This window comes from Physeter macrocephalus, chromosome 4 (genome assembly GCF_002837175.3).
Source record: "Physeter macrocephalus isolate SW-GA chromosome 4, ASM283717v5, whole genome shotgun sequence".
NCBI classification, from domain to species: domain Eukaryota; kingdom Metazoa; phylum Chordata; class Mammalia; order Artiodactyla; family Physeteridae; genus Physeter; species Physeter macrocephalus.
Window position 1 is genome coordinate 86,240,930 of NC_041217.1, and position 19,419 is coordinate 86,260,348.

Here is a 19,419-nt window from a genome sequence, read left to right on the forward strand (position 1 = left end):
GAGTGTTGATAAGCATGTTAATTGTCATTTCCTAGCATTTTAAATATCAGAAATAAGACAATTTAATCTAGTTTTCATCTACATATGGCATATGCATTTCAAAGATATACTTGAAGTTAATTTGGAAACAATTTTTTAAATTAAACTATACATAATAAATATAATTTCGTTGTAACTGGGTTGGCTACTAGCTTGGTTTTAACAGAGAATATGCATTAGGGCTAGATTCGCAATGTCATAGAAATTCTGATTTGTACAATTTGACTTGTTAGCTACTATTTTAAAAGAAGCATTTTGCTTAGGAAGTCATAGAAGGGGGCTGGAGTCCTAGTCAAGGATTAGATTGCTGTTAACTACAGATTTGCAATTATTTGTAAATGGATCTGATGTTCTAGGGAACTTATACATAAGCAGAATATGGCATTCATTATATATTTTACCAGGGTGGGTGAAGTACTGGTAGACTGGAATGAAGATTGACCTAGAAATTCAACATACTGCCTTCCAATATTTTACTTCCTACCCTTCATAAGGGGCAAACTGGGCATGACAAGCTTAATGTTAATAACATTAACTATACAGCTGAGTGACAACTATGAGTATTTTAAAGTCAAGTGTTATATACAGAGAAAGTCTAAGCAACTATTTTTGAGATAAGCTGAATTATTTAAAACAGTATTATCTACCACATGAGTGACTGTACAGATCTTCAGACTATCTGAGAAGACTAAAACAAAACAACAACCCACCCAGTGACTTTGAATAAGAGAAAAATAGGCAAAAACTAGAACAGAACAAGTCCTCTAAGAGGAACTAAAGTTTAGGTCTCAAATTTAAGGGGGCAGCCTATCCTTATCACCTTTGGAAACAGAAAAATTAGAAGACAGTCCTCTCACCTCATTTAGTAATAATCTCAGAGTTAAATAAAGGGATCATGGACATATTCTTCCTCTCAAAATAGCACAATCAATTTTTAAAGAAATCTGGAAATTATTGGGAATTACTAACACAGGTCTTAAAATATAATAATAATGATAATAAACACTATGACAAGCACTGTAGTCAGCACATAAAATGTTTTACTCTTTTAATCTTTACAACTAACCTAGGAGGTAGGAAATATTACCACCATTTTATAGATGAGGAAATCTGGTCAGATAGGGTAAGTGACTTTTCAAAGGTTACAGAAATGGTAAGTGGCAGAGCCTTGAAAGGAATTAGTGTTGTTCCCACACAGTGCTAAAACTCTTCTAATTTTTAGTCTGCTAATCAACTGGTACAAACATTTGTCATACGTTTTTAACTTGTTATCACTAAGATGTCTGTATGTTTCAGGATGAAGGTTCTTGAATTCTAACACAGTTTTCCCTAAAATGGCAGAATACCACAGGCAATAGCTAACACAGGAAGTTTAGATTCTAATAAATGAAAATAATTTGGAAACAAATTACAAAGAACAACACTTTCTGAAGCTTATATTTTCCTCTGACTTTGTAAAGAGAAAAGAAAGTACATCTGACAATTTCATTTCAATGACCAAATCAGTTAAAGCAACACACATTAAAAGCAAAGGAAAATCTCTGTAAGTTAGCAACTGATAAAAGTGAAGACAGTATATCTGAAGAAAAAATGTATTTCCAAAACATTTTTCATGATGTTAAAATACTTTAGTTCTAGAAACATCTTAATAGGAAGGGCTCTATAAACAGAGGGTACTTTGTTATCATAGACAGACAAGGTGAAGGTAAATAATAGTCAGTATCCTGACTATTAATTTCATTAAGAACATTGGTGGAAAAAAACCTTTTGTAAGTTTAATTAATATTAATAAATGAGCTATCAAAAATTATAAATCTAAACAACTGCCATGAGCATAAAGCTTCAGGTCTTTGGAGAAAGTACCAGAAACAGGTTAAGGGTAAAGGAGTGCTAAAGAATGACACCTCCTGAGCTATGCACATTATTCTACTCTAGGTGGAAATCCCACAAATAATTATGCCAATACATTGTAAATTCAATTGAAAATGGCTTTAGTTTTGCTCCTAAAACATACCTATAGTACTTTTTAGTATACACCATATTCCAAGTTTATTTGTAAACATGATGTAGGATATCCCTTACTACTGATTTGTCCCCAAAGCCATCATTACTACCATTGAATAACTGGATTTATAATGCTACAAGATACCTTTCAGAAAGAACTGCTATCAGAGACTACTTCTATCATATTATTGAAGCACGTTTGGGTATGGGGACTCAGTGCACAAAACCTAATGCAGCCTTGTATTGATAGAACGATCTGTAATATGAACAGTTCCCCAATACTCCCTAAACTGCAAAATTTTTTTAAAAAATCTATGTTTCTTGTAAATAAACCATTTCATACTAAAGTGTGAAGGATTCTGGAAAATTCCACTGGGAAACCATTTCTTAATAAATCTTTTTAAACTTTCAAAAGTCATAAGGCCAAAATTACAATTCTAATATGAAAGAAAGAAAGATATTATTACTTACTCTCTTAGTATTAATTAAGGAAATAGGTATTTACCAAAACAAAACAGAAAAAGGAGGGTATTCAAAGAATAACTACAGTAACATGAAAAGCTAAGAATACTTAGTTTTTAAAGCAAAACTAAGAGAGGAAAACAGTAAACAAAACAAATAGAAGTGGGAATAGCTTCTAACATTAAATTTTTTTTTTAAACCAAGATCATTTAATAGAAGCAGAAAAACTAGTACCAGGTTTCTTAAAGATTAAGAGAATAAACAGAATTTTTCCTACATTACTATAAAGAGTCCCTCAACTTACCTATCTAAGGAAAACTCTGCTTGCTTTATTTTGTTAAAAATGTAAATACTAAAAAGTTCTGTTTAATGGTGGAAAGGTATCTGTTTCAAAAATATTTCATAGAGCAAAAATGTTACAAGGTACAGTAGGTAAATGGGAGAGAGAATTGTTTTTAGCATCAAATCACCAGAAATATTATATTTCAAAAATTTTTGTTTAATAGGGTGGATTTTTATTGCCCTATTATATCTTAAAATTATTTGTTTTCTAATAACCTGTTTGTCTGTGAAATACCACAAGAAGACTTTTGAATTTTTGTTTTATAATCACTCTGTGCATGACAAAGGTGCTGTCTTTATTGAGTTCACGCCATTGTTCACTGGACAGCATGAATATTCTAGCAGTTACCGTGAAGTTCCAGAACCAAGGACCCAGGGTTCCTGTGAGAAGCTGGCATATTATAATTATGATCTGGGACTCTGTAACATCGAATCTATGCATAAGGAAACAAACATTTCAAAATAACTTTACTCAGAGCTTTTGCTAAAGAGCCCTACTAAAATAAGGTAGCAAAAATAGATTTAAAATGTAGCATTCTCCTTATGAAGACATCTAAAGATTCAATGAAACAATTTATACAGTACAATTACTATCCTTATGCATACAGGTATACTTCTTACCCAAATCAAAACAGTATAAAAGTTTAAAATTTAAAACTGTAATACACTGAACAAATGACTTATAAATAGGCAGCTGGAAACACTGGAACTAAAAATGCAGTCAATTCTTAATTACCTAGGAATGGTGAATACTACTTGCCAAATAATCACACTGTCTGTGACATAGGTCCCCTCAGTGCCAGAACCTATCCAGACTTCCCTGTGGATAGAAATGTTTCCCAGAAGCCCCAGTGGACAGTCATCTATCTATGTGCTTAAAAAACCACTAATCATCTTATACCCTTCACTTCTCCACACCTCATCCTGCTCCTACCTCTGCTATTTCAGTAAAATTACCACATGGATGTGGAAAGGGCAAGAGGGAAAGTGAAAGTATGACTTCTGTTGATATGGCCAAAGCAAAAATCAAACTGGCCATTTCCTTATCCCGTTTCCTGATAACCTCTAGTCTAAGAATCTTATCCTTTTTCCTTTCTCTTCCCTTAATTCCCCATCAGCATTATAACTCTCTACTATATTGGATTAGTTTATTACTCATAAAAATAGTTAAAACATCCAATTCAATGGTGACAGAAATAGAGTAGCAGTATAAAACAGGCTTCAAATAAAAACTACATAATCAAAATTAAGAACTGAGGAATGCTAATGAGATAGAAAGAGGTCCATGATTTTACCTGACGATCTGAGAGTTCAAACTACAATCTAGGTTTTACATTAATACAAATGCTGTAGTTGTTTTAGGAGATTATGTATAATAATTTGATAAAACTTAAATGGGCAGAGTCCAAATGAATGAATCATTGCTGAGGAAAAAAACAAAACAGGTAAACTAGAAACTAAAAGGAAAATCTCTGGTATTTAATAATTCATGCGATAAATCTTACACATTTAAAGATAGGCAGATCCTATACAGGAATTCAGTAGGAAACTTCCTAATTCTTTTATTTTTTATTGAAGTATAGTTGATTTACAATGTTGTGTTAGTTTCTGGTGTGCAGAAAAGTGATTCAGTTAATAAAATATAATATGTATATATAAAATAATATAATATGTATATACAATTTGTATATGTTACATAACATACTTTATAAATAGATAAGTTATATAATATATACTTTTTCATATTCTTTTCCATTATGGTTTATTACAGGATATTGAATATAGTTTCCTGTGCTATACAGGAGGACCTTATTGTTTATCTATTTTATATATAGGAAATTTCCTAATTCTTAATCCACAGAAAGTGGATTACGTATTGGGGTGGCCAAAAAGTTCATTCGGGGTTTTCTATAACATCTTACGGAAAAACTCGAACAAACTTTTTGGCCAACCCAATATAACAGACAACAGTTTTTAATCACTTGGAAGTAGGAGGTCTTTGAAGGAGGTCTTATTCTTTTGAGGTTATTTGGATATGAAGATGAACTGGATTTGTCACATTACTAGTAAATACATAGCCTATTAACTTTTTTCAATTAACTACAGAAAAGAAAAAGCCAGAAGTTATTTACTTACATAGGAATAAATGTTGGTGGCAGGCTTTTTAGCGAATGTAAATGTGAAACCCTAGATGCATGAATTGAAAAATGTCATAAAGTGAAGATACTCTGCCTGCTATAACTATAAATAATAAGCACACTAGAAATACTATCTGTAAAAGTAATAGACTCTCAGAAGGAACCCTAGATATCACGTAATCCAAAACTCTTATGTTACAAATTGGGAAATGAGGCCCACAAAAGTCATGGGCCTTGCCCAAGCTGATATACAGATAATTTGGAGATAACACTTGAGGCAAGACACAATGGCCTGAGTTCAATCTATTATAATTCCTTTCTTTTATTCTCTCCCAAAAAGATAACAAGAGTATTTTTTTTCTGACACGATAAGAGTTTCACCTTTCACAGTGTGTAAGATTTTTTAAGACCTATGTTTTACAGAAATATAGTCTTATTATAGACTGTTTAGGGTTTCTAAGCATTTAATTTATAAAAATGATTCTATACATATATCTACAAGTTATATATTTATAAGTATCTGGATATAGAGGGTTTAGGTCTTAAGAAATGTGAACTCTTCCATTTAATATAATCCATAAACATTAAAATAATATTTTACAAACGTTTACAAATGAGCTTCAACTCATAATTCTTCTCTTCTTCCACTAACCCAATCCTTCTATGCAGTTCTAGCCTCTAAGCCCATATCCCTCCCTCACTTTTTCATATCCAGGCTACTAAAAATCCTAAAGGTCTAAGCTGGGCCTGGAAGGTCCCCATGAGCAGTACCCATCTCCATCAGCTCTCTACTTAGTCCAGAAGCACTGTCAGGACAGAGGTCTGTCTAGCTGTGACAGGTACTGATATTCTCTGTGCAAGGCAGCTTTTAGCAAATCAGATCTTAGTGATCAGAACAAAGATAGAGCTCATAATTTTAGGGAAGAGGTATCCAAATCACATTGGTTTTTTCACAATACCTGACTGTGAATGAAAATTATTAAGTTATGGATAAATTATTATGCCAATTTTTGTGCAAGCACACTTAAAAACTAAAAATAGGGACATCAGGAGACTAAGAAAAACAAACAAAATTTCTTCTTTGGTAAATATACTATTTTATAAGGTTATTAAACATATAACAACCTGGATTTATTATATATATATTAAAGAAACCTCGTGATTTTTTGTCACTCGTGTATAAATATCAAAATAAAACAACTAAAATAAAAATGTTTTAAAATAAAATTCCTAAGATGCCTAAGGCTGCTTTCCCCTAGGGAGGAAGAAAAAGCAAGTGATTTTTAAAAATTTCTTTTCTCAAATTATATTTGAGAATCGACCTTTCCTAATTAAATAAATAAAATTTGGACTTTCTCTTCCACACATATAAACTTTACTTCAATATTTAAACTACTATACATCTGCCTATTATATCTGCTCTTAAAAAATATGTGAAATCTAAAATGGCATTTTTAAAACTACTTTAGAAATATCTATATTATTCTATATGCTTCCATTACATTGGTATTCTGATAAATATTTCCTTAAATGTAAAGCACTCGCAGTATATTTCTATGAAGGTTGTAGCTTGCTTTTAATTTTAAAAATAACTAAATTCGGTGTTGCTTTAATGTGGATGCAAGATTTCAGAAAATTGTATCGTTTTCCCAAATCAAAACCAATTCCTTAGGGAATTCCTTGGAGGTCCAGTGGTGAAGACTCCATGCTTTCACTGCCAAGGGCGCGGGTTCGATCCCTTGTCAGGGAACTAAGATTCTGCAAGCCGCGGCCAATTTAAATAAATAAATAAAGTCAATTTTTAAAAAATCCTTTACAATACAAATATTTAATTTAAATTGAGAAATTAATTCCAACTGGTCTCGATATTTCTAGATAGTTTTTCACACCATTATAAGGAAGCACTACAGTCTCAGAGGGAGAGTGTGCTCCTAATCTAGTCCCAACTGCCTGATACTCTACTCCTTTGGGTCCTGCATTTTTAGCAGTCTAAGCTTGATAAATCACCCACCCCCCTTTCTTCAGGTGTCTTCAATCTCTTTTCTAAGTCAGTCTCTTCTGTATGTTCAAAATTTTCCCATTAAAAATACAAACCCCTTCTTCCTTTTAGCCCATGTTTGCTCCTCTAACTGATGCCTTGCTCCTTCCCATGCCAGCTACATATTTTGTAAGTAACCTGTACTAACTGTGTGCTTATTTATTTTGTTCACTTCTGTTCCCTACAGTCTGGCCTCATTTTGAGTCTTGGCAGCACTTAGCATTGTTCTCTTTTGAAATTCATCCCTCTACTGGCTTTTCATTTTGGTATGCCTCCTCCTACTCTGGCTGTTCAATAATTTTCATGGGTTTCTTTCTACGCTTGCTCTCTCTGTTTTCTGCTATTCTCATTCTATTTGGATGTCTAAAATCCCTCACATACATGTTCTAGATAAAACTATTCCTTTGAATAGGTTCCTCTCCCTGCAGGGCCTTCTCTACCTTCCATCCAACCACTCAAGGAGGGGGACTCGGAGTCATTCCAGTCTCTGCTCTCTCAGTCATTCTCCACAACCAAATACAGACTATGTCCTACAGTTTCGACCTCTTAAGTCTCTCTCCAACCTATCCCTTTCTCTTCGATAGCACTGTCATTGTGCTAGTTCAGATTTCATTGTTCCTCACATTTAATTATGCTGATGCCTCCTAAGGGATCTTCTTACTTCTGTCACAGCCCACTCCAATTCACCCTCCAAATTGTTGCCAGACTGATATTTCCAAAAGGTACTTTTGTCATTTCCCTGCTTTAGGTCCTGCAAAGGTTCTCAATAGATTCAGGATAAAAAGCCCTCAGTTCTTGGCAGGACATAGAAGGCCCTCAATCTTCTGGATCTTCTCCAGCCTTATCTCCTGCCACACCCCTATAAGCATCTTATGATTTAACAATATAGAACTGCTTGCAGTTCTTCAAGTACATATTTCATCAAAGGAATACACTGCAAGGGAAATTTTAAGACCAGCAAAAAGAAAGTTGTGATAGCAAATCACTCCTAAAAACACTGTCTATTTAACTCTTCCCTTGCTTCCACGGTTCATTTTCTTTCCTTCCTTCAGTTCCTACACCACGTAGCTGGTGCTGCTTTACTTGAAAGGGAAAGAAAATAAATTAGGGCTAGATAAGCTTTCAAAATAAGGGTTTGAAAGTTAACTGTGAGATAATAACCAATGAAACATAAACTATGAGAAAAACAGATACTACAAATTCTGCTATTTTTGAAAACAGTAACATCACTAACAATTAAAACTGAATTAGGGCAAACCAAGTGATCTTAGAAGTCTATCATAATTTGTGGTTTTTACCTAAAGCAGAAAAAAAAACTATGAAAACATTACTGAGATAATGTAAAGGCTATGAAAATACTGAGGAAAAACATCTGCATATAATATTTTCAATTACTGCTCTTTTTAAATATCAGATATCTTCAATATTTTCTGAGCATAGATCATTTTATAAACTGCTGATGAATGCACAGGCATACAGTTTTCAATTGGACACTCATGTCCACTATTGTCACTTGAGATGTGCCTTAAACATGTTCTCTAAATCCCTTTATTTTAAAATTCTTCCAAGACATGTCTTTTAGTTAACATCCAAAGTATTGATAATTATTCATTTACTGTCATAAGAACATCTTAAATTCTATTTAAATAAGGTTAGCAAAAATCACCTGAAGTGAACTTGTAGGGAACAGCTAAAAATTTCTATGCATTCTGGCTTTTTCAAGGCCTAGAAAACTAAGTTTATCAGTGATCTAAAATTTTAAAATTCATTAATGATTCGCCTTAATGAGAGATTAGGTTAAGATATTCTCCTATCATTTGACATCAAGATTTTTATTTTGATATTCCATGAAGTTTTCAGAGTCTTTTCTCAAGTTATCTTTTAATCCTACACCGTGAAAAAAATAAAAGACTAACTTGAGCAGTGTAAATAGGATCTGAGATACTTAATTAAACACCAGTTGGTGAATTCCATCCTTAACTTTGTTCCAAGACTGGTTTACTCATTAATATTTATGGAAAAGTACTAACCACCAGGTAGGAACTATTCACTTCGGAGTTTGAAGAAAGTTTCTATTTCATTTTTTTAATTGTTAGGCATTTTGTCGGCAGTAGTAATCTATATGGTGTGCTCATATCCACTAAATTATCAAGAGCTTAGATATTTATAGATTCATAAATAAAACGATGTGAAAAGAATAAAATCTAATTAAGCTATGATATTTAGAAATAAGAGTTGCTCTTTGCTTTCATAAACTATCTTTTCTTTCCTGAAAATACATTTTCAGGTGTCAGAGTAAAACACAGTATTAAGGTGAATAACAGTGGGGAAAAAGAAAAATGAATTTGTCTGAGGGAAATACAGTGGATATGAGTGAAGGGCCTACTGTTTTTCATGTTACTTTAAAAATATTGGTTGGGAGGTTCTAATATTTCCTTTTAAAAAGTGTGACAGAAGGACACATGATTGAGACCGTTACATAGTAGCTAAAATAATGAGAGTTTTAAACTTCTTTTATTTACTAAACTAGTGATTTAATCAAGTCCTAATACTCAAATACCTATAAGCAACACTCTACATATTTGAAAGAGAAAACAAAATCACCATTAAGTGTTACTTACATTCCAAATCGCAATGTTCCAGAAACATATGTTTGCCAATGTGCACAATAGAACATGAATGTCCCAGCAAAACAACAAAAAAACATCCAGTCAGGGTTTGTCCCCAGTTGCACTGCAATACAAGTTCCAAGAACCACAAAAACTGAAAAAGAAAGATCACAATGAAAACTGAAAAATCTGAATAACAAACATTAACTGAGCTGAAAATGATTTTACATGAGGCAAAAAGAAAACATGCTGTGAACGTACAATCTTCTCTCAGTTATCTATGCAAACAGGAGAGTAGGATATAATCTTTTACATTATCATTTACCGTGTAATTTCAATCTCTTCTTTCACTACACCACTTAGTGGAACCAAACTTCTTGAAAGCAACTAAAATACTTTAGCATTTTTTGGAGTACAGGCATATCTCATTTTATTACACCTTGCAGATACTATACTTCCAGATACTGCATTTTTTTTTTTTTTTTAACCAGTTAAAGGTTTATGGCAACCCTGCATTGAGCAAGTCTATCAGTGCCTTTTTTTTTCCAACAGCATTTGTTCACTTAGTATCTCTGTGTCACATTTCGGTAATTCTTAAAATATTTCAAACTTTTTTCATTATTATTATATTTGTCATGATGATTTCTGATCAGTGATCTTTGATGTTACTACTGCAAAAAGATTACAACTTGCTGAAGGCTTAGATGATAGCATTTTTTAAGCAATAAAGTATTTTTTAATTAAGGTATGTACATTGTTTTTTCAGACATAATGCTACTGCACAGTTAATAGACTAAAGTGCAGTGTAAAAATATCTTTTACATACACTGGGAAACCAAAAAAATTTGTGTGTCTCGCTTTATTGCAACATTTATTGCAGTGGTCTGGAACCGAACCCACAATATCTCTGAGGTATGTCTGTATTCCCCCAACTCTATAGTACCAGTTAGCAGTGAAAAATTACAAGGCAGAAGGTCAAAAAGAAAGAAAAACAAAAGGCCTAGATAATTCACAAAGGGACCTACTAGCTTTAGATAGATAGTTGTCTTTTCTTATTTAGCAGATTTCATTATGGGTAATATACATTAAAAAAAAAGGACTTCCTATAAAAGTCTGGAACTCAAACTACTAATGCAAAAATGACTATCACTTAAGAAACAGGACACCTATCATTCTACTGCCAACTAATTAAATTATAATAGCCTTTCAAGATGCCCAACTAGCCTTTATAAGAGCTTAGCTGTTCCTTCCCCTCTACTAAGCAAGCTGCTGTCAGGATACACTGAAACAATGATTTTAACATACACCTACGTCTGTGAATCTGAGTTCACAAGGTAAAACCATCAAGGGTTTTTGTTTGCTTCTTTTAAAATATTTTAAATGCTATGCCAAATGACAAGAAACCAATTGAGCTGCTACATAAAAAATAAGTGTGTCCTTGTCGGGGTTGCGGGGGGCGAGTGGGAAGTCAGGGTGAGGGGATTTCTTCAAAGGAAGACTAGTTAGAAACTGTCATTTAATTTCTAAATTTCTTTTTTCCCTCTAAAAAACTACTGAAATATTATTTTTTAAATGATACAAATAAAGACACACCACATATAATCTAATTATAGTAACTTATTTATTGCTAGCACCTTAGTGTATTTTTTCCTAGTCTTTTCATCCAAGCCCATTATCATAGTTATACTCCAAGTCTACAACGTAATTTTATTTTTTTGTGGTACGCGGGCCTCTCACTGTTGTGGCCTCTCCCGGTGCGGAGCACAGGCTCCGGACGCGCAGTTTCAGCGGCCACGGCTCACAGGCCCAGCCGCTCCACGCCATGTGGGATCCTCCCGGACCGGGGCACGAACCCGTATCCCCTGCATCGGCAGGCGGACTCTCAACCACTGCGCCACCAGGGAAGCCCTACAACGTAATTTTAAATGTCTACATAATATCCATTTAAATATAAAGACTACGAATTTCCTAGTCTCCCATTATTGAACTCTCATCTATAATTTATGAGATTTTTTCACGATAACAATTATGCCCTTAGAATTTAAAAACAACAAGTGCCAAAACAATAATATTTAGGGTTAAAAACAACTTAAGTAGAAATTAATTTCTAAATTTCCAAAATAATTAATTTGAATTAATAATTAATAATTAGTTTAAATTAATTTCCAAATAATGAACAAATATTAACCAGATTTATATTTTTTGAAAATACTAAAACTTGTAATACAAAAAACCACTTACTCTGATAATTATTATAACACCAGGAACCTCTTATTTATCTTATTATCACTGTTTATCATATTCCTTTTAACTCTGTTAGTCATTAATATTAAAAAATCAACAATACCTGTTGATAGTGAATCACACCCATGATCAAAAAGTTCTCCCAAAGGAGAACTGCTATTGGTTCTTCTTGCCTGCTTCCCATCTATAGCATCCAAAGACTGGTAAATGAAAAGGCCACATGCACAAGCAATATACGCCCACAGAGGTGCCTGTGAAATAAAATAAGAAAAGCAAGAGTAATAAGACATATTATTTACTATATCTGGCTAATACATTTTTACTTGCAGATATTTTATCTTCATTTTCCAGAGAAGTTGGAGGCTATGGGAGAGAAGATCCAGGTGCTACATAATGAAAAACTTCTGTAAACAATCAGAATTATAAGAGAATTAAAATTCCTTGCTTTGTAGGGGTACTCAAACAGATGCTGGATAACTACTTCACCGGGATAATACAGAAATCCCATGAGAGATTAAGCTAGGTAACTTCTATAAGATCTCTCCTAACATTTAGATTCTAAGAATCAATTAATGAATAATCCAGTACACTTTTTCCCAAATTGTATCTTTCAAGACGCTTACAGGTATTACACGAAAAGAAAATTTCCATGCTAAACTCACTTGGGAAACATTGGATTAAACAATGTTAAACAGATTTCTCAACTGCCGGACTTCTTCCAGCCCTTAAGATTACTAATGCATATTGTGATTATTCACTAATGCATATTGTGCATATTCAAGGGGGATACAGCATGCTGCCATTTCCCAAACTTATTTGAGCATGTAACTTATTTATTATTTTTTATAAATTTATTTTATTTATTTATTTTTTTAAATTTTTGGCTGTGTTGGGTCTTCGTTGCTGTGGGCGGGCTTTCCCTAGTTGCGGCCAGCGGGGACTACTCTTGGTTGCGGTGTGCAGGCTTCTCATTGTGGTGGCTTCCCTTGTTGCGGAGCACGGGCTCTAGGCACGTGGGCTTCAGTAGTTGTGGCATGTGGGCTCAGTAGTTGTGGTTCGCGGGCTCTAGAGCACAGGCTCAGTAGTTGTGGCACATGGGCTTAGTTGTTCCGTGGCATATGGGATCTTTCCAGATCAGGGCTCGAACCCATGTCCCCTGCATTGGCAGGCAGATTCTTAACCACTGTGCTACCAGGGCAGTCCCACACGTAACTTATTTTTAAACACATCTCTTCAATGTTCCATGAAACAACACTAGGAAAATAATGATCTACTTAATAGACAGAGTGCTTATATTATTTTTCAAATATTTATGGTCACGTTTTCAAGGAATGGTTTCTCTTTTCCCAGACAGAAACTGAACCACTAATATTGAATTTAAATGTAGTGAATTAAAAAAGGAGAGCTTTGGGACTTCCCTGGTGGTGCAGTGGTAAAGTATCTGCCTGCCAATGCAGGGGACACGGATTCGAGCCCTGGTCTGGGAAGATCCCACATGCAGCAGAGCAACAACTAAGCCCATGCGCCACAACTACTGAGCCTGCACTCTAGAGCCCGCGAGCCACAGCTACTGAGCCCGCCTGCCACAACTACTGAAGCCCGTGTGCCTAGAGCCTGTACTGCACAACAAGAGAAGCCACTGCAATGAGAAGCCCGCGCACCACAACGAAGAGTAGCCCCCGCTCACCGCAACTAGAGAAAGCCTGCGCGCAGCAACAGAGACCCAATGCAGCCAAAAACAAATAAAATAAATAAATAAAAAAGGAGAGCTTCTATTTGGTCTGCTCTCTGTAAGAATGTTAGAGTGTTTTGCATCACTTTTTACTATTTTCCCATGCCCAGGCCATGAAAAAATTTTTATAACCACAAGATATTTCTCAGATATTGGTTATCAAGTTAACTGTATTAAATGCTCAGGGCTGCAAATTAAAACTACTTAGAGCTACAAAAAATATCCAGTATATTCTGCACTGCAAAGAGATATCTCTCTGACAGAGGTCTATTTAGATCTGTTATTAAAGGTAAAGATCTTCTCTTAAATATTTTCTTGGAATCTCATATTTTAAAACACTGAGGTCGCTAAAAGGATCATCGTACATACCTCCCCCAGGCTTGAGTTACAAACCTGGAAAACAATAACTGTGGTTATGTAAACATAGTTTACATGCCAGCACACTGGACTAAGTGATTTATCTTATGTGACTAAGAACTCTACCTTCCTAGACTTTGGGTCTACTGCTTCTTACTCTTAGAGGAATCCAGTAACTCCCTAGAGCTGCACTGTCCGATACAATGGCCATTAGCCAGCCATCTGTGATTATTTTAGTTTAAATTCATTAAAATTAAATAAAACCAAAAATTCAGTTCCTCAGTTGCTAGGTACATTTCAAGTGTTCAATAGCCAGAAGTATCTATGGCCTCCATATCAGACAACACAGACACAGAACACTACCATCATCACAGAAATTTCTATTGAACAGTACTGCTTTAGGGGACTAGAAAACAAGGAACTTCTTGGGGGTTTTAGGATTTTAATGGGGAACAGTGTTACTCTGGAACAGAGACAACTTCAAGTATTAGTATATACATAATCCTAGAAAACAGCAAGATGGTTATTACATATATAAGAGAGAGCAAAGCCTTCTTATCTTTGGACTTATCTTTCTTCCAGTGAATCTGCAGAACGCTAAACTAGTATTTATATATTTCTTCCTTGTTTCCATTATTTCACAACTCTCATAGGTGTTTTAAGAAGAAAGCCTTCTCATTCAGGAGCCAGTATGGTCTCAGCTGGGTTAAGAGCCTGATACACTGAATGTATCAATCAGGAAACTATTACTGTACAGTCACATTCCACCTTGAGTCCTCCCAGCAGCATTCTGAAAAGTTCTCTGTGATTAGTGTAGTTCCTATTCTGGAAGTTTCCCCAAAGATTTAACTAATTCTAAGGTTACTCTAACAATTCCAAATCACTTAAGAAGAGAGGATGAGGAAAAGTATTATAGGGAACATGGTGCCTGGTATACTCTGGGTGTTGAATAAATGACTATTCGTGGCCAAGCTACCCTCCACCCGGCTCTCATTCCCTGATCCCCATCCTGGAACTAGTTTAGGACTTAGAAGGCTTCAACTGGAACCAGCCCAGTTCCCTGTTCTTCTGTACCTCTAAAGATGTGCGAGATCTGGACCAGATTCCTCTGGAAGTATATGTCAGGTCCTCAAGTAAGCCACGAGTAAAACAGCTCGAAAAATGTGATAAAGAATCCCAGGACATATTTAAACAATTGTACTGGTGTTTATTTTTAAGTTTATTGATTGATGTAAATCAAGATAGTTAAGAAAATGAGGGGAAACCAGAAATATATCCATACAATCTGTATAAACTGTACCTGTATAGTAAAAGAGGAATTAAAATAAAGGTATTCAATGGTGAGGGGAAAATAAACATCTGGCAAAAGACAAAAAACAAAAACAAAGTATGTTTTATAGGTAACTGTGACCCTCAATAGCTACTTTAAGAGCTATATGAGGTAACAAATGAATTAATGAAAACAGAAAGGTATAAAGGATTGAATGGTGATAATTTTATCTCAAAAAATCATCTGAAAAGACTACATTAAAAAAAAATTACTTCAAGCTTAAAACAAGACAAGGAATGTTGTGGCCGTTATGATTTACATGGTTCTGCCACTTTTAACAGCTTTAGTTGAGGATTACCTTCTATCTTCTTGGTTTACCTGTGGCTTATCATTCTGATTAATACAGGAACAATAAATGTTTTTGATTCTCCTTCATCTACCTAACTACCTTAGTTCACTTTTTGACAAGAACATTTTAAAATCCATAAACAGGGCTTCCCTGGTGGCGCAGTGGTTGAGAGTCCGCCTGCCGATGCAGGGGACACGGGTTCGTGCCCCGGTCAGGGAGGATCCCACATGCCACGGCGGCTGGGCCCGTGAGCCATGGCCGCTGGGCCTGCGCTTCCGGAGCCTGTGCTCCGCAACAGGAGAGGCCACAGCAGTGAGAGGCCCGCGTACAGAAAAAAAAAAAAAAAAAAAATCAATTAAACATCAATTTACCCATTCAGATGAAGGGTTCTAGTTTCAGTTTTGGTTTTAAGAAGTGAGTAGAGAAAGTAAAAGAGGGAATAGCAGTGGACAGACATATTTGAGAAGGCCCAGGGACAGTCTTTGTAAGCAATACCATACTTCCCTTTTTTTAATGGCAGCCATAGCAGGATACAGAGCAGGAAATACATTATACTGTTTCTTCCTTACACTTCTTTTGCCTTCTTAGAATAAGAGAGATACTCCTGAGGTTATCAGCCACATATGTTTACAGGAAGGGAAAAGGGATATTCAATAACTCTTACTGGAATCAAGAGAATACTTTTGATAAGACTGATTTACAGCTGTGCCATCTTACTACCACAGACTTTCCTCTCTGATCATCTTAAACTTTGCTAAGACTTTATTAGCCATTTTTAAAAAATGGGATAAAACTCTTTTTAAAGAATTGAGACTTAGTGATTTTAAAGGAATATTTTACATGTTAATCTCAACTAACATTAATTTATCTACTGGGATCAGAGTCCACACTTTGCTTCTGGTTTCTCAAAAGCATAGTATATATAAAGTAGGTTGTAGCTATGAGTTTTATTAACAATATATATGATAGGATACTTTAAAACAGCTGACAAATAGCTGTCAGATTATCTTACTTTTAGTTAAATGACCTAAAAATCCCAATTATAGGATTTTTGGCATGCAATAATTGTTTATATCTGTTATTAAAGAAATTCCTCTTACCTGCTCTGTAGCTGTAGGACAGTAGAAGACTAATAAAACAGTTGTACAGATGTTTATTGACAATCCAATGATCGTGATGAGATTTGGGGCAATCCAGGAGGGAACTCTTCCAACTAGCCATTCCCAATACCCTTGCATTAAGGGCTCAAGCAGGGACCGTCCAGCACTCTGATACCTGTGTTCTTCTAGCCGCTTAAGTTGGTGTCTTGACAATGGTGGTGTAGGTAACTGAAACAATTTATTTAATACACACCCTGGAGTACTCATATGCCCGAAGCCCAGAGGGGACTCCGGGTGAGAATCTCCACATCGTCTCCTTGTTGACCGATGCCCACTCATGGATCTTGCCTTCTTTAAATTTAGGGAGTATAATTTATCTTGTTTTATAGCTTTTTTGTGGATAGTCTTTACCTGGGGAAAAAAAAAAGATATATTCATCAGCCACTATTTATATCAATGTCAGTAAATTAAACAAAAAATCAAACTGGTAATAGAATATTACATATTAAACAGGGATCAGAAAACCAGGGATCTGTTTTTAGCTCTAATTCTTATTGATGATGTAAGCCAAAAGAAGTCATAGTATCTCACCTTTAAGTGAAAAATATTAAGAATTTTAATAATAATATGTTTCCTGTTACCTTATAGTTTATCTGACTTCGAAGCTCATGATCTTGTTTCTATCTCACACTGCTTTCAGTAGTATAAATCGAAAAAAAATCCTAGAAATGACCTAATCATTTCACATATATGGAAACTGAGGTCCAAGGCATACCCAAAGACAGCTAGCAAATTAGTCTTAATAGTGGAGGAATGACTTGAATCAAATGGGTCTTAAACTAGATATTTATTTAATGTGAATAGCTAATATTTATTGAGCACTTACTATGTACTAAACACTTTAAGCAAGTTTTATATATTAACTCATCTAATCCTCACAACAACCACAGAAGGTAAAGACTATTAATTATCCCTATTTTTACAGAAAATGAAACTAAGGCACAGAGAGGCTAATTAACTTGTCCAAACTCACACAGCTGGTAAGTAAGGTTCAAACAAACACAAGGTTTCTGTTTAAATTAAAAGATAAAACTTATTAGTGGAAAGGGATATAGATGATATTCCAGGAGGGGATAAACAACAATGAAAAAAATTAACTTTAAGAGGACACTATTTATGTGTTAGCAGTGACCTGATAAATTGAAGTAGTAAGAAAAAACTGTAACTGCATTAAGTGATGACTGTTCATAAAAAAACTTAAATTTAAATCCCTGAAGTACTTGCACTTGACTTCAAAAAGATCAGAAATAACATAATTATCACAAGTTATTAACCAATGTAAGAAAACAATGACAAGTTTAACACTTAAAAATCAGTATGGTGATATCAAAGGTATGAAGTGGTGAGGGCCTAGAGTAGGGTGGTAAAAATGGAAATATGAAAGACAGTCAAATCTATAAGTAATTTCTATTTAGAAGGAAGAATCAAGAGGAAGTACTTAGGAATCAGATATGAGGGGTAAATAAGTAGAAGAAAAAAGAAATCAACAGTCAAAGACTAGTGGTACTACTGTCAAAAAGGAGAGTTTGGAAGGAAAATCAGTTTGTTATTTTGGCTTTAGGCGGGTGTGGGTGAGAGGGGATCTCGGGATGGAAAGACATACATGCAACTTTTAAGTAGAGATGTTTTAGACAAAAATCAAATGACTGGAGTTTGGGTAAGAGATCGAAATGTCAAGTTTTCAACTTGGAAGCTAAAGTCTAGTTAAAGACTAGAAAGTAGAAAATTTCTTGAAGGCATTAAGTATGAAGAGAAAAGGAAAAGAATAAAGAACCTTGTGGGAAACTCATGGTTAGTTAGCAGGAAGAGAAGCCATAACAGGATTAAAAAAGGAAAAAAAAAAAAAAGAAAATCTTAATAGAACTAAAAGGGTAGTGGCATTGAACCAACACAGGTGTACTCTTATCTCCTGGCAGAAAGCTATCCAGAATGCAATATGAAATTCCCGGAAATGCTGCACTGTGCGAACACAATGTGATACAGGGTCTAGGACATCTCAACAATGGACCTGGTAGCAAAACATGCCCACAACTTCTCTCTATTCCCAAAAACAACAAATTCCAAAATTTCAATGTCACGAATGATCTAAAGTGGCATCCCAAACCTCAGTCAATCATGTATCTCAATAATTGGTTTAGAGAATAGTTATTGTAGTCATTAACTGACTTAAATAAATTTTCAAAAATCTATAAAGAATCATCAGTACCCCAATTTAACTAACTGAAGTGCTCTGAAATAAAAATATTGTAATAATTTTCAAGCCAAGTCAAATGAAAGCTAATTTCCTACTGTTTCAAAGAATTCTTCCACACACTCAACTGTACCAAAAGCAACTGATTAAAACTGTTTTAAGGTAATATTTATACAATGTCAAACAACTGGTTACAAAATCATTTTAGATGAAATGACAGACTGATAACCACCAAAATACTGTACTATAAAGAAGCCAAATTTTCCAAAGTCAAATTGAATTATGTATTTTCATATTTGGTGAGCTATAATCAATCAGCTCTTATGGATTTCCACTTAAAATGGTAATAAAAAGTTTAGCCAACTCAATTTATATTTTATTATTGCAGTGTTCCATTCTCCTATAGTTAAAAAGTGACATATTGGGCTTCCCTGGTGGCGCAGTGGTTGAGAGTCCGCCTGCCGATGCAGGGGACACGGGTTCG

The 19,419-nt window shown here is 34.6% G+C and overlaps 1 protein-coding gene across 8 annotated transcripts in view; it reads right to left on the minus strand.

The window, feature by feature from the left end:
• Positions 1 to 19,419, minus strand: part of CEPT1 (choline/ethanolamine phosphotransferase 1) — a 38,963-nt gene that overhangs the window by 15,251 nt on the left and 4,293 nt on the right. For 7 of the 8 annotated variants that reach the window (XM_055084385.1, XM_055084386.1, XM_007101692.3 and 4 more), the window contains 3 exons: positions 16,685 to 17,095; positions 11,980 to 12,127; positions 9,645 to 9,786 (listed from right to left, as the gene is read on the minus strand). In XM_055084385.1, coding sequence (XP_054940360.1) covers positions 9,645 to 9,786; positions 11,980 to 12,127; positions 16,685 to 17,023 — 629 coding nt within the window. In that variant the 5' untranslated portion in view covers positions 17,024 to 17,095. Of the gene's footprint in view, positions 1 to 3,196; positions 3,282 to 9,644; positions 9,787 to 11,979; positions 12,128 to 16,684; positions 17,096 to 19,419 lie in introns of those variants that run through there. The other variant, XM_028489019.2, reaches the window with a different exon arrangement.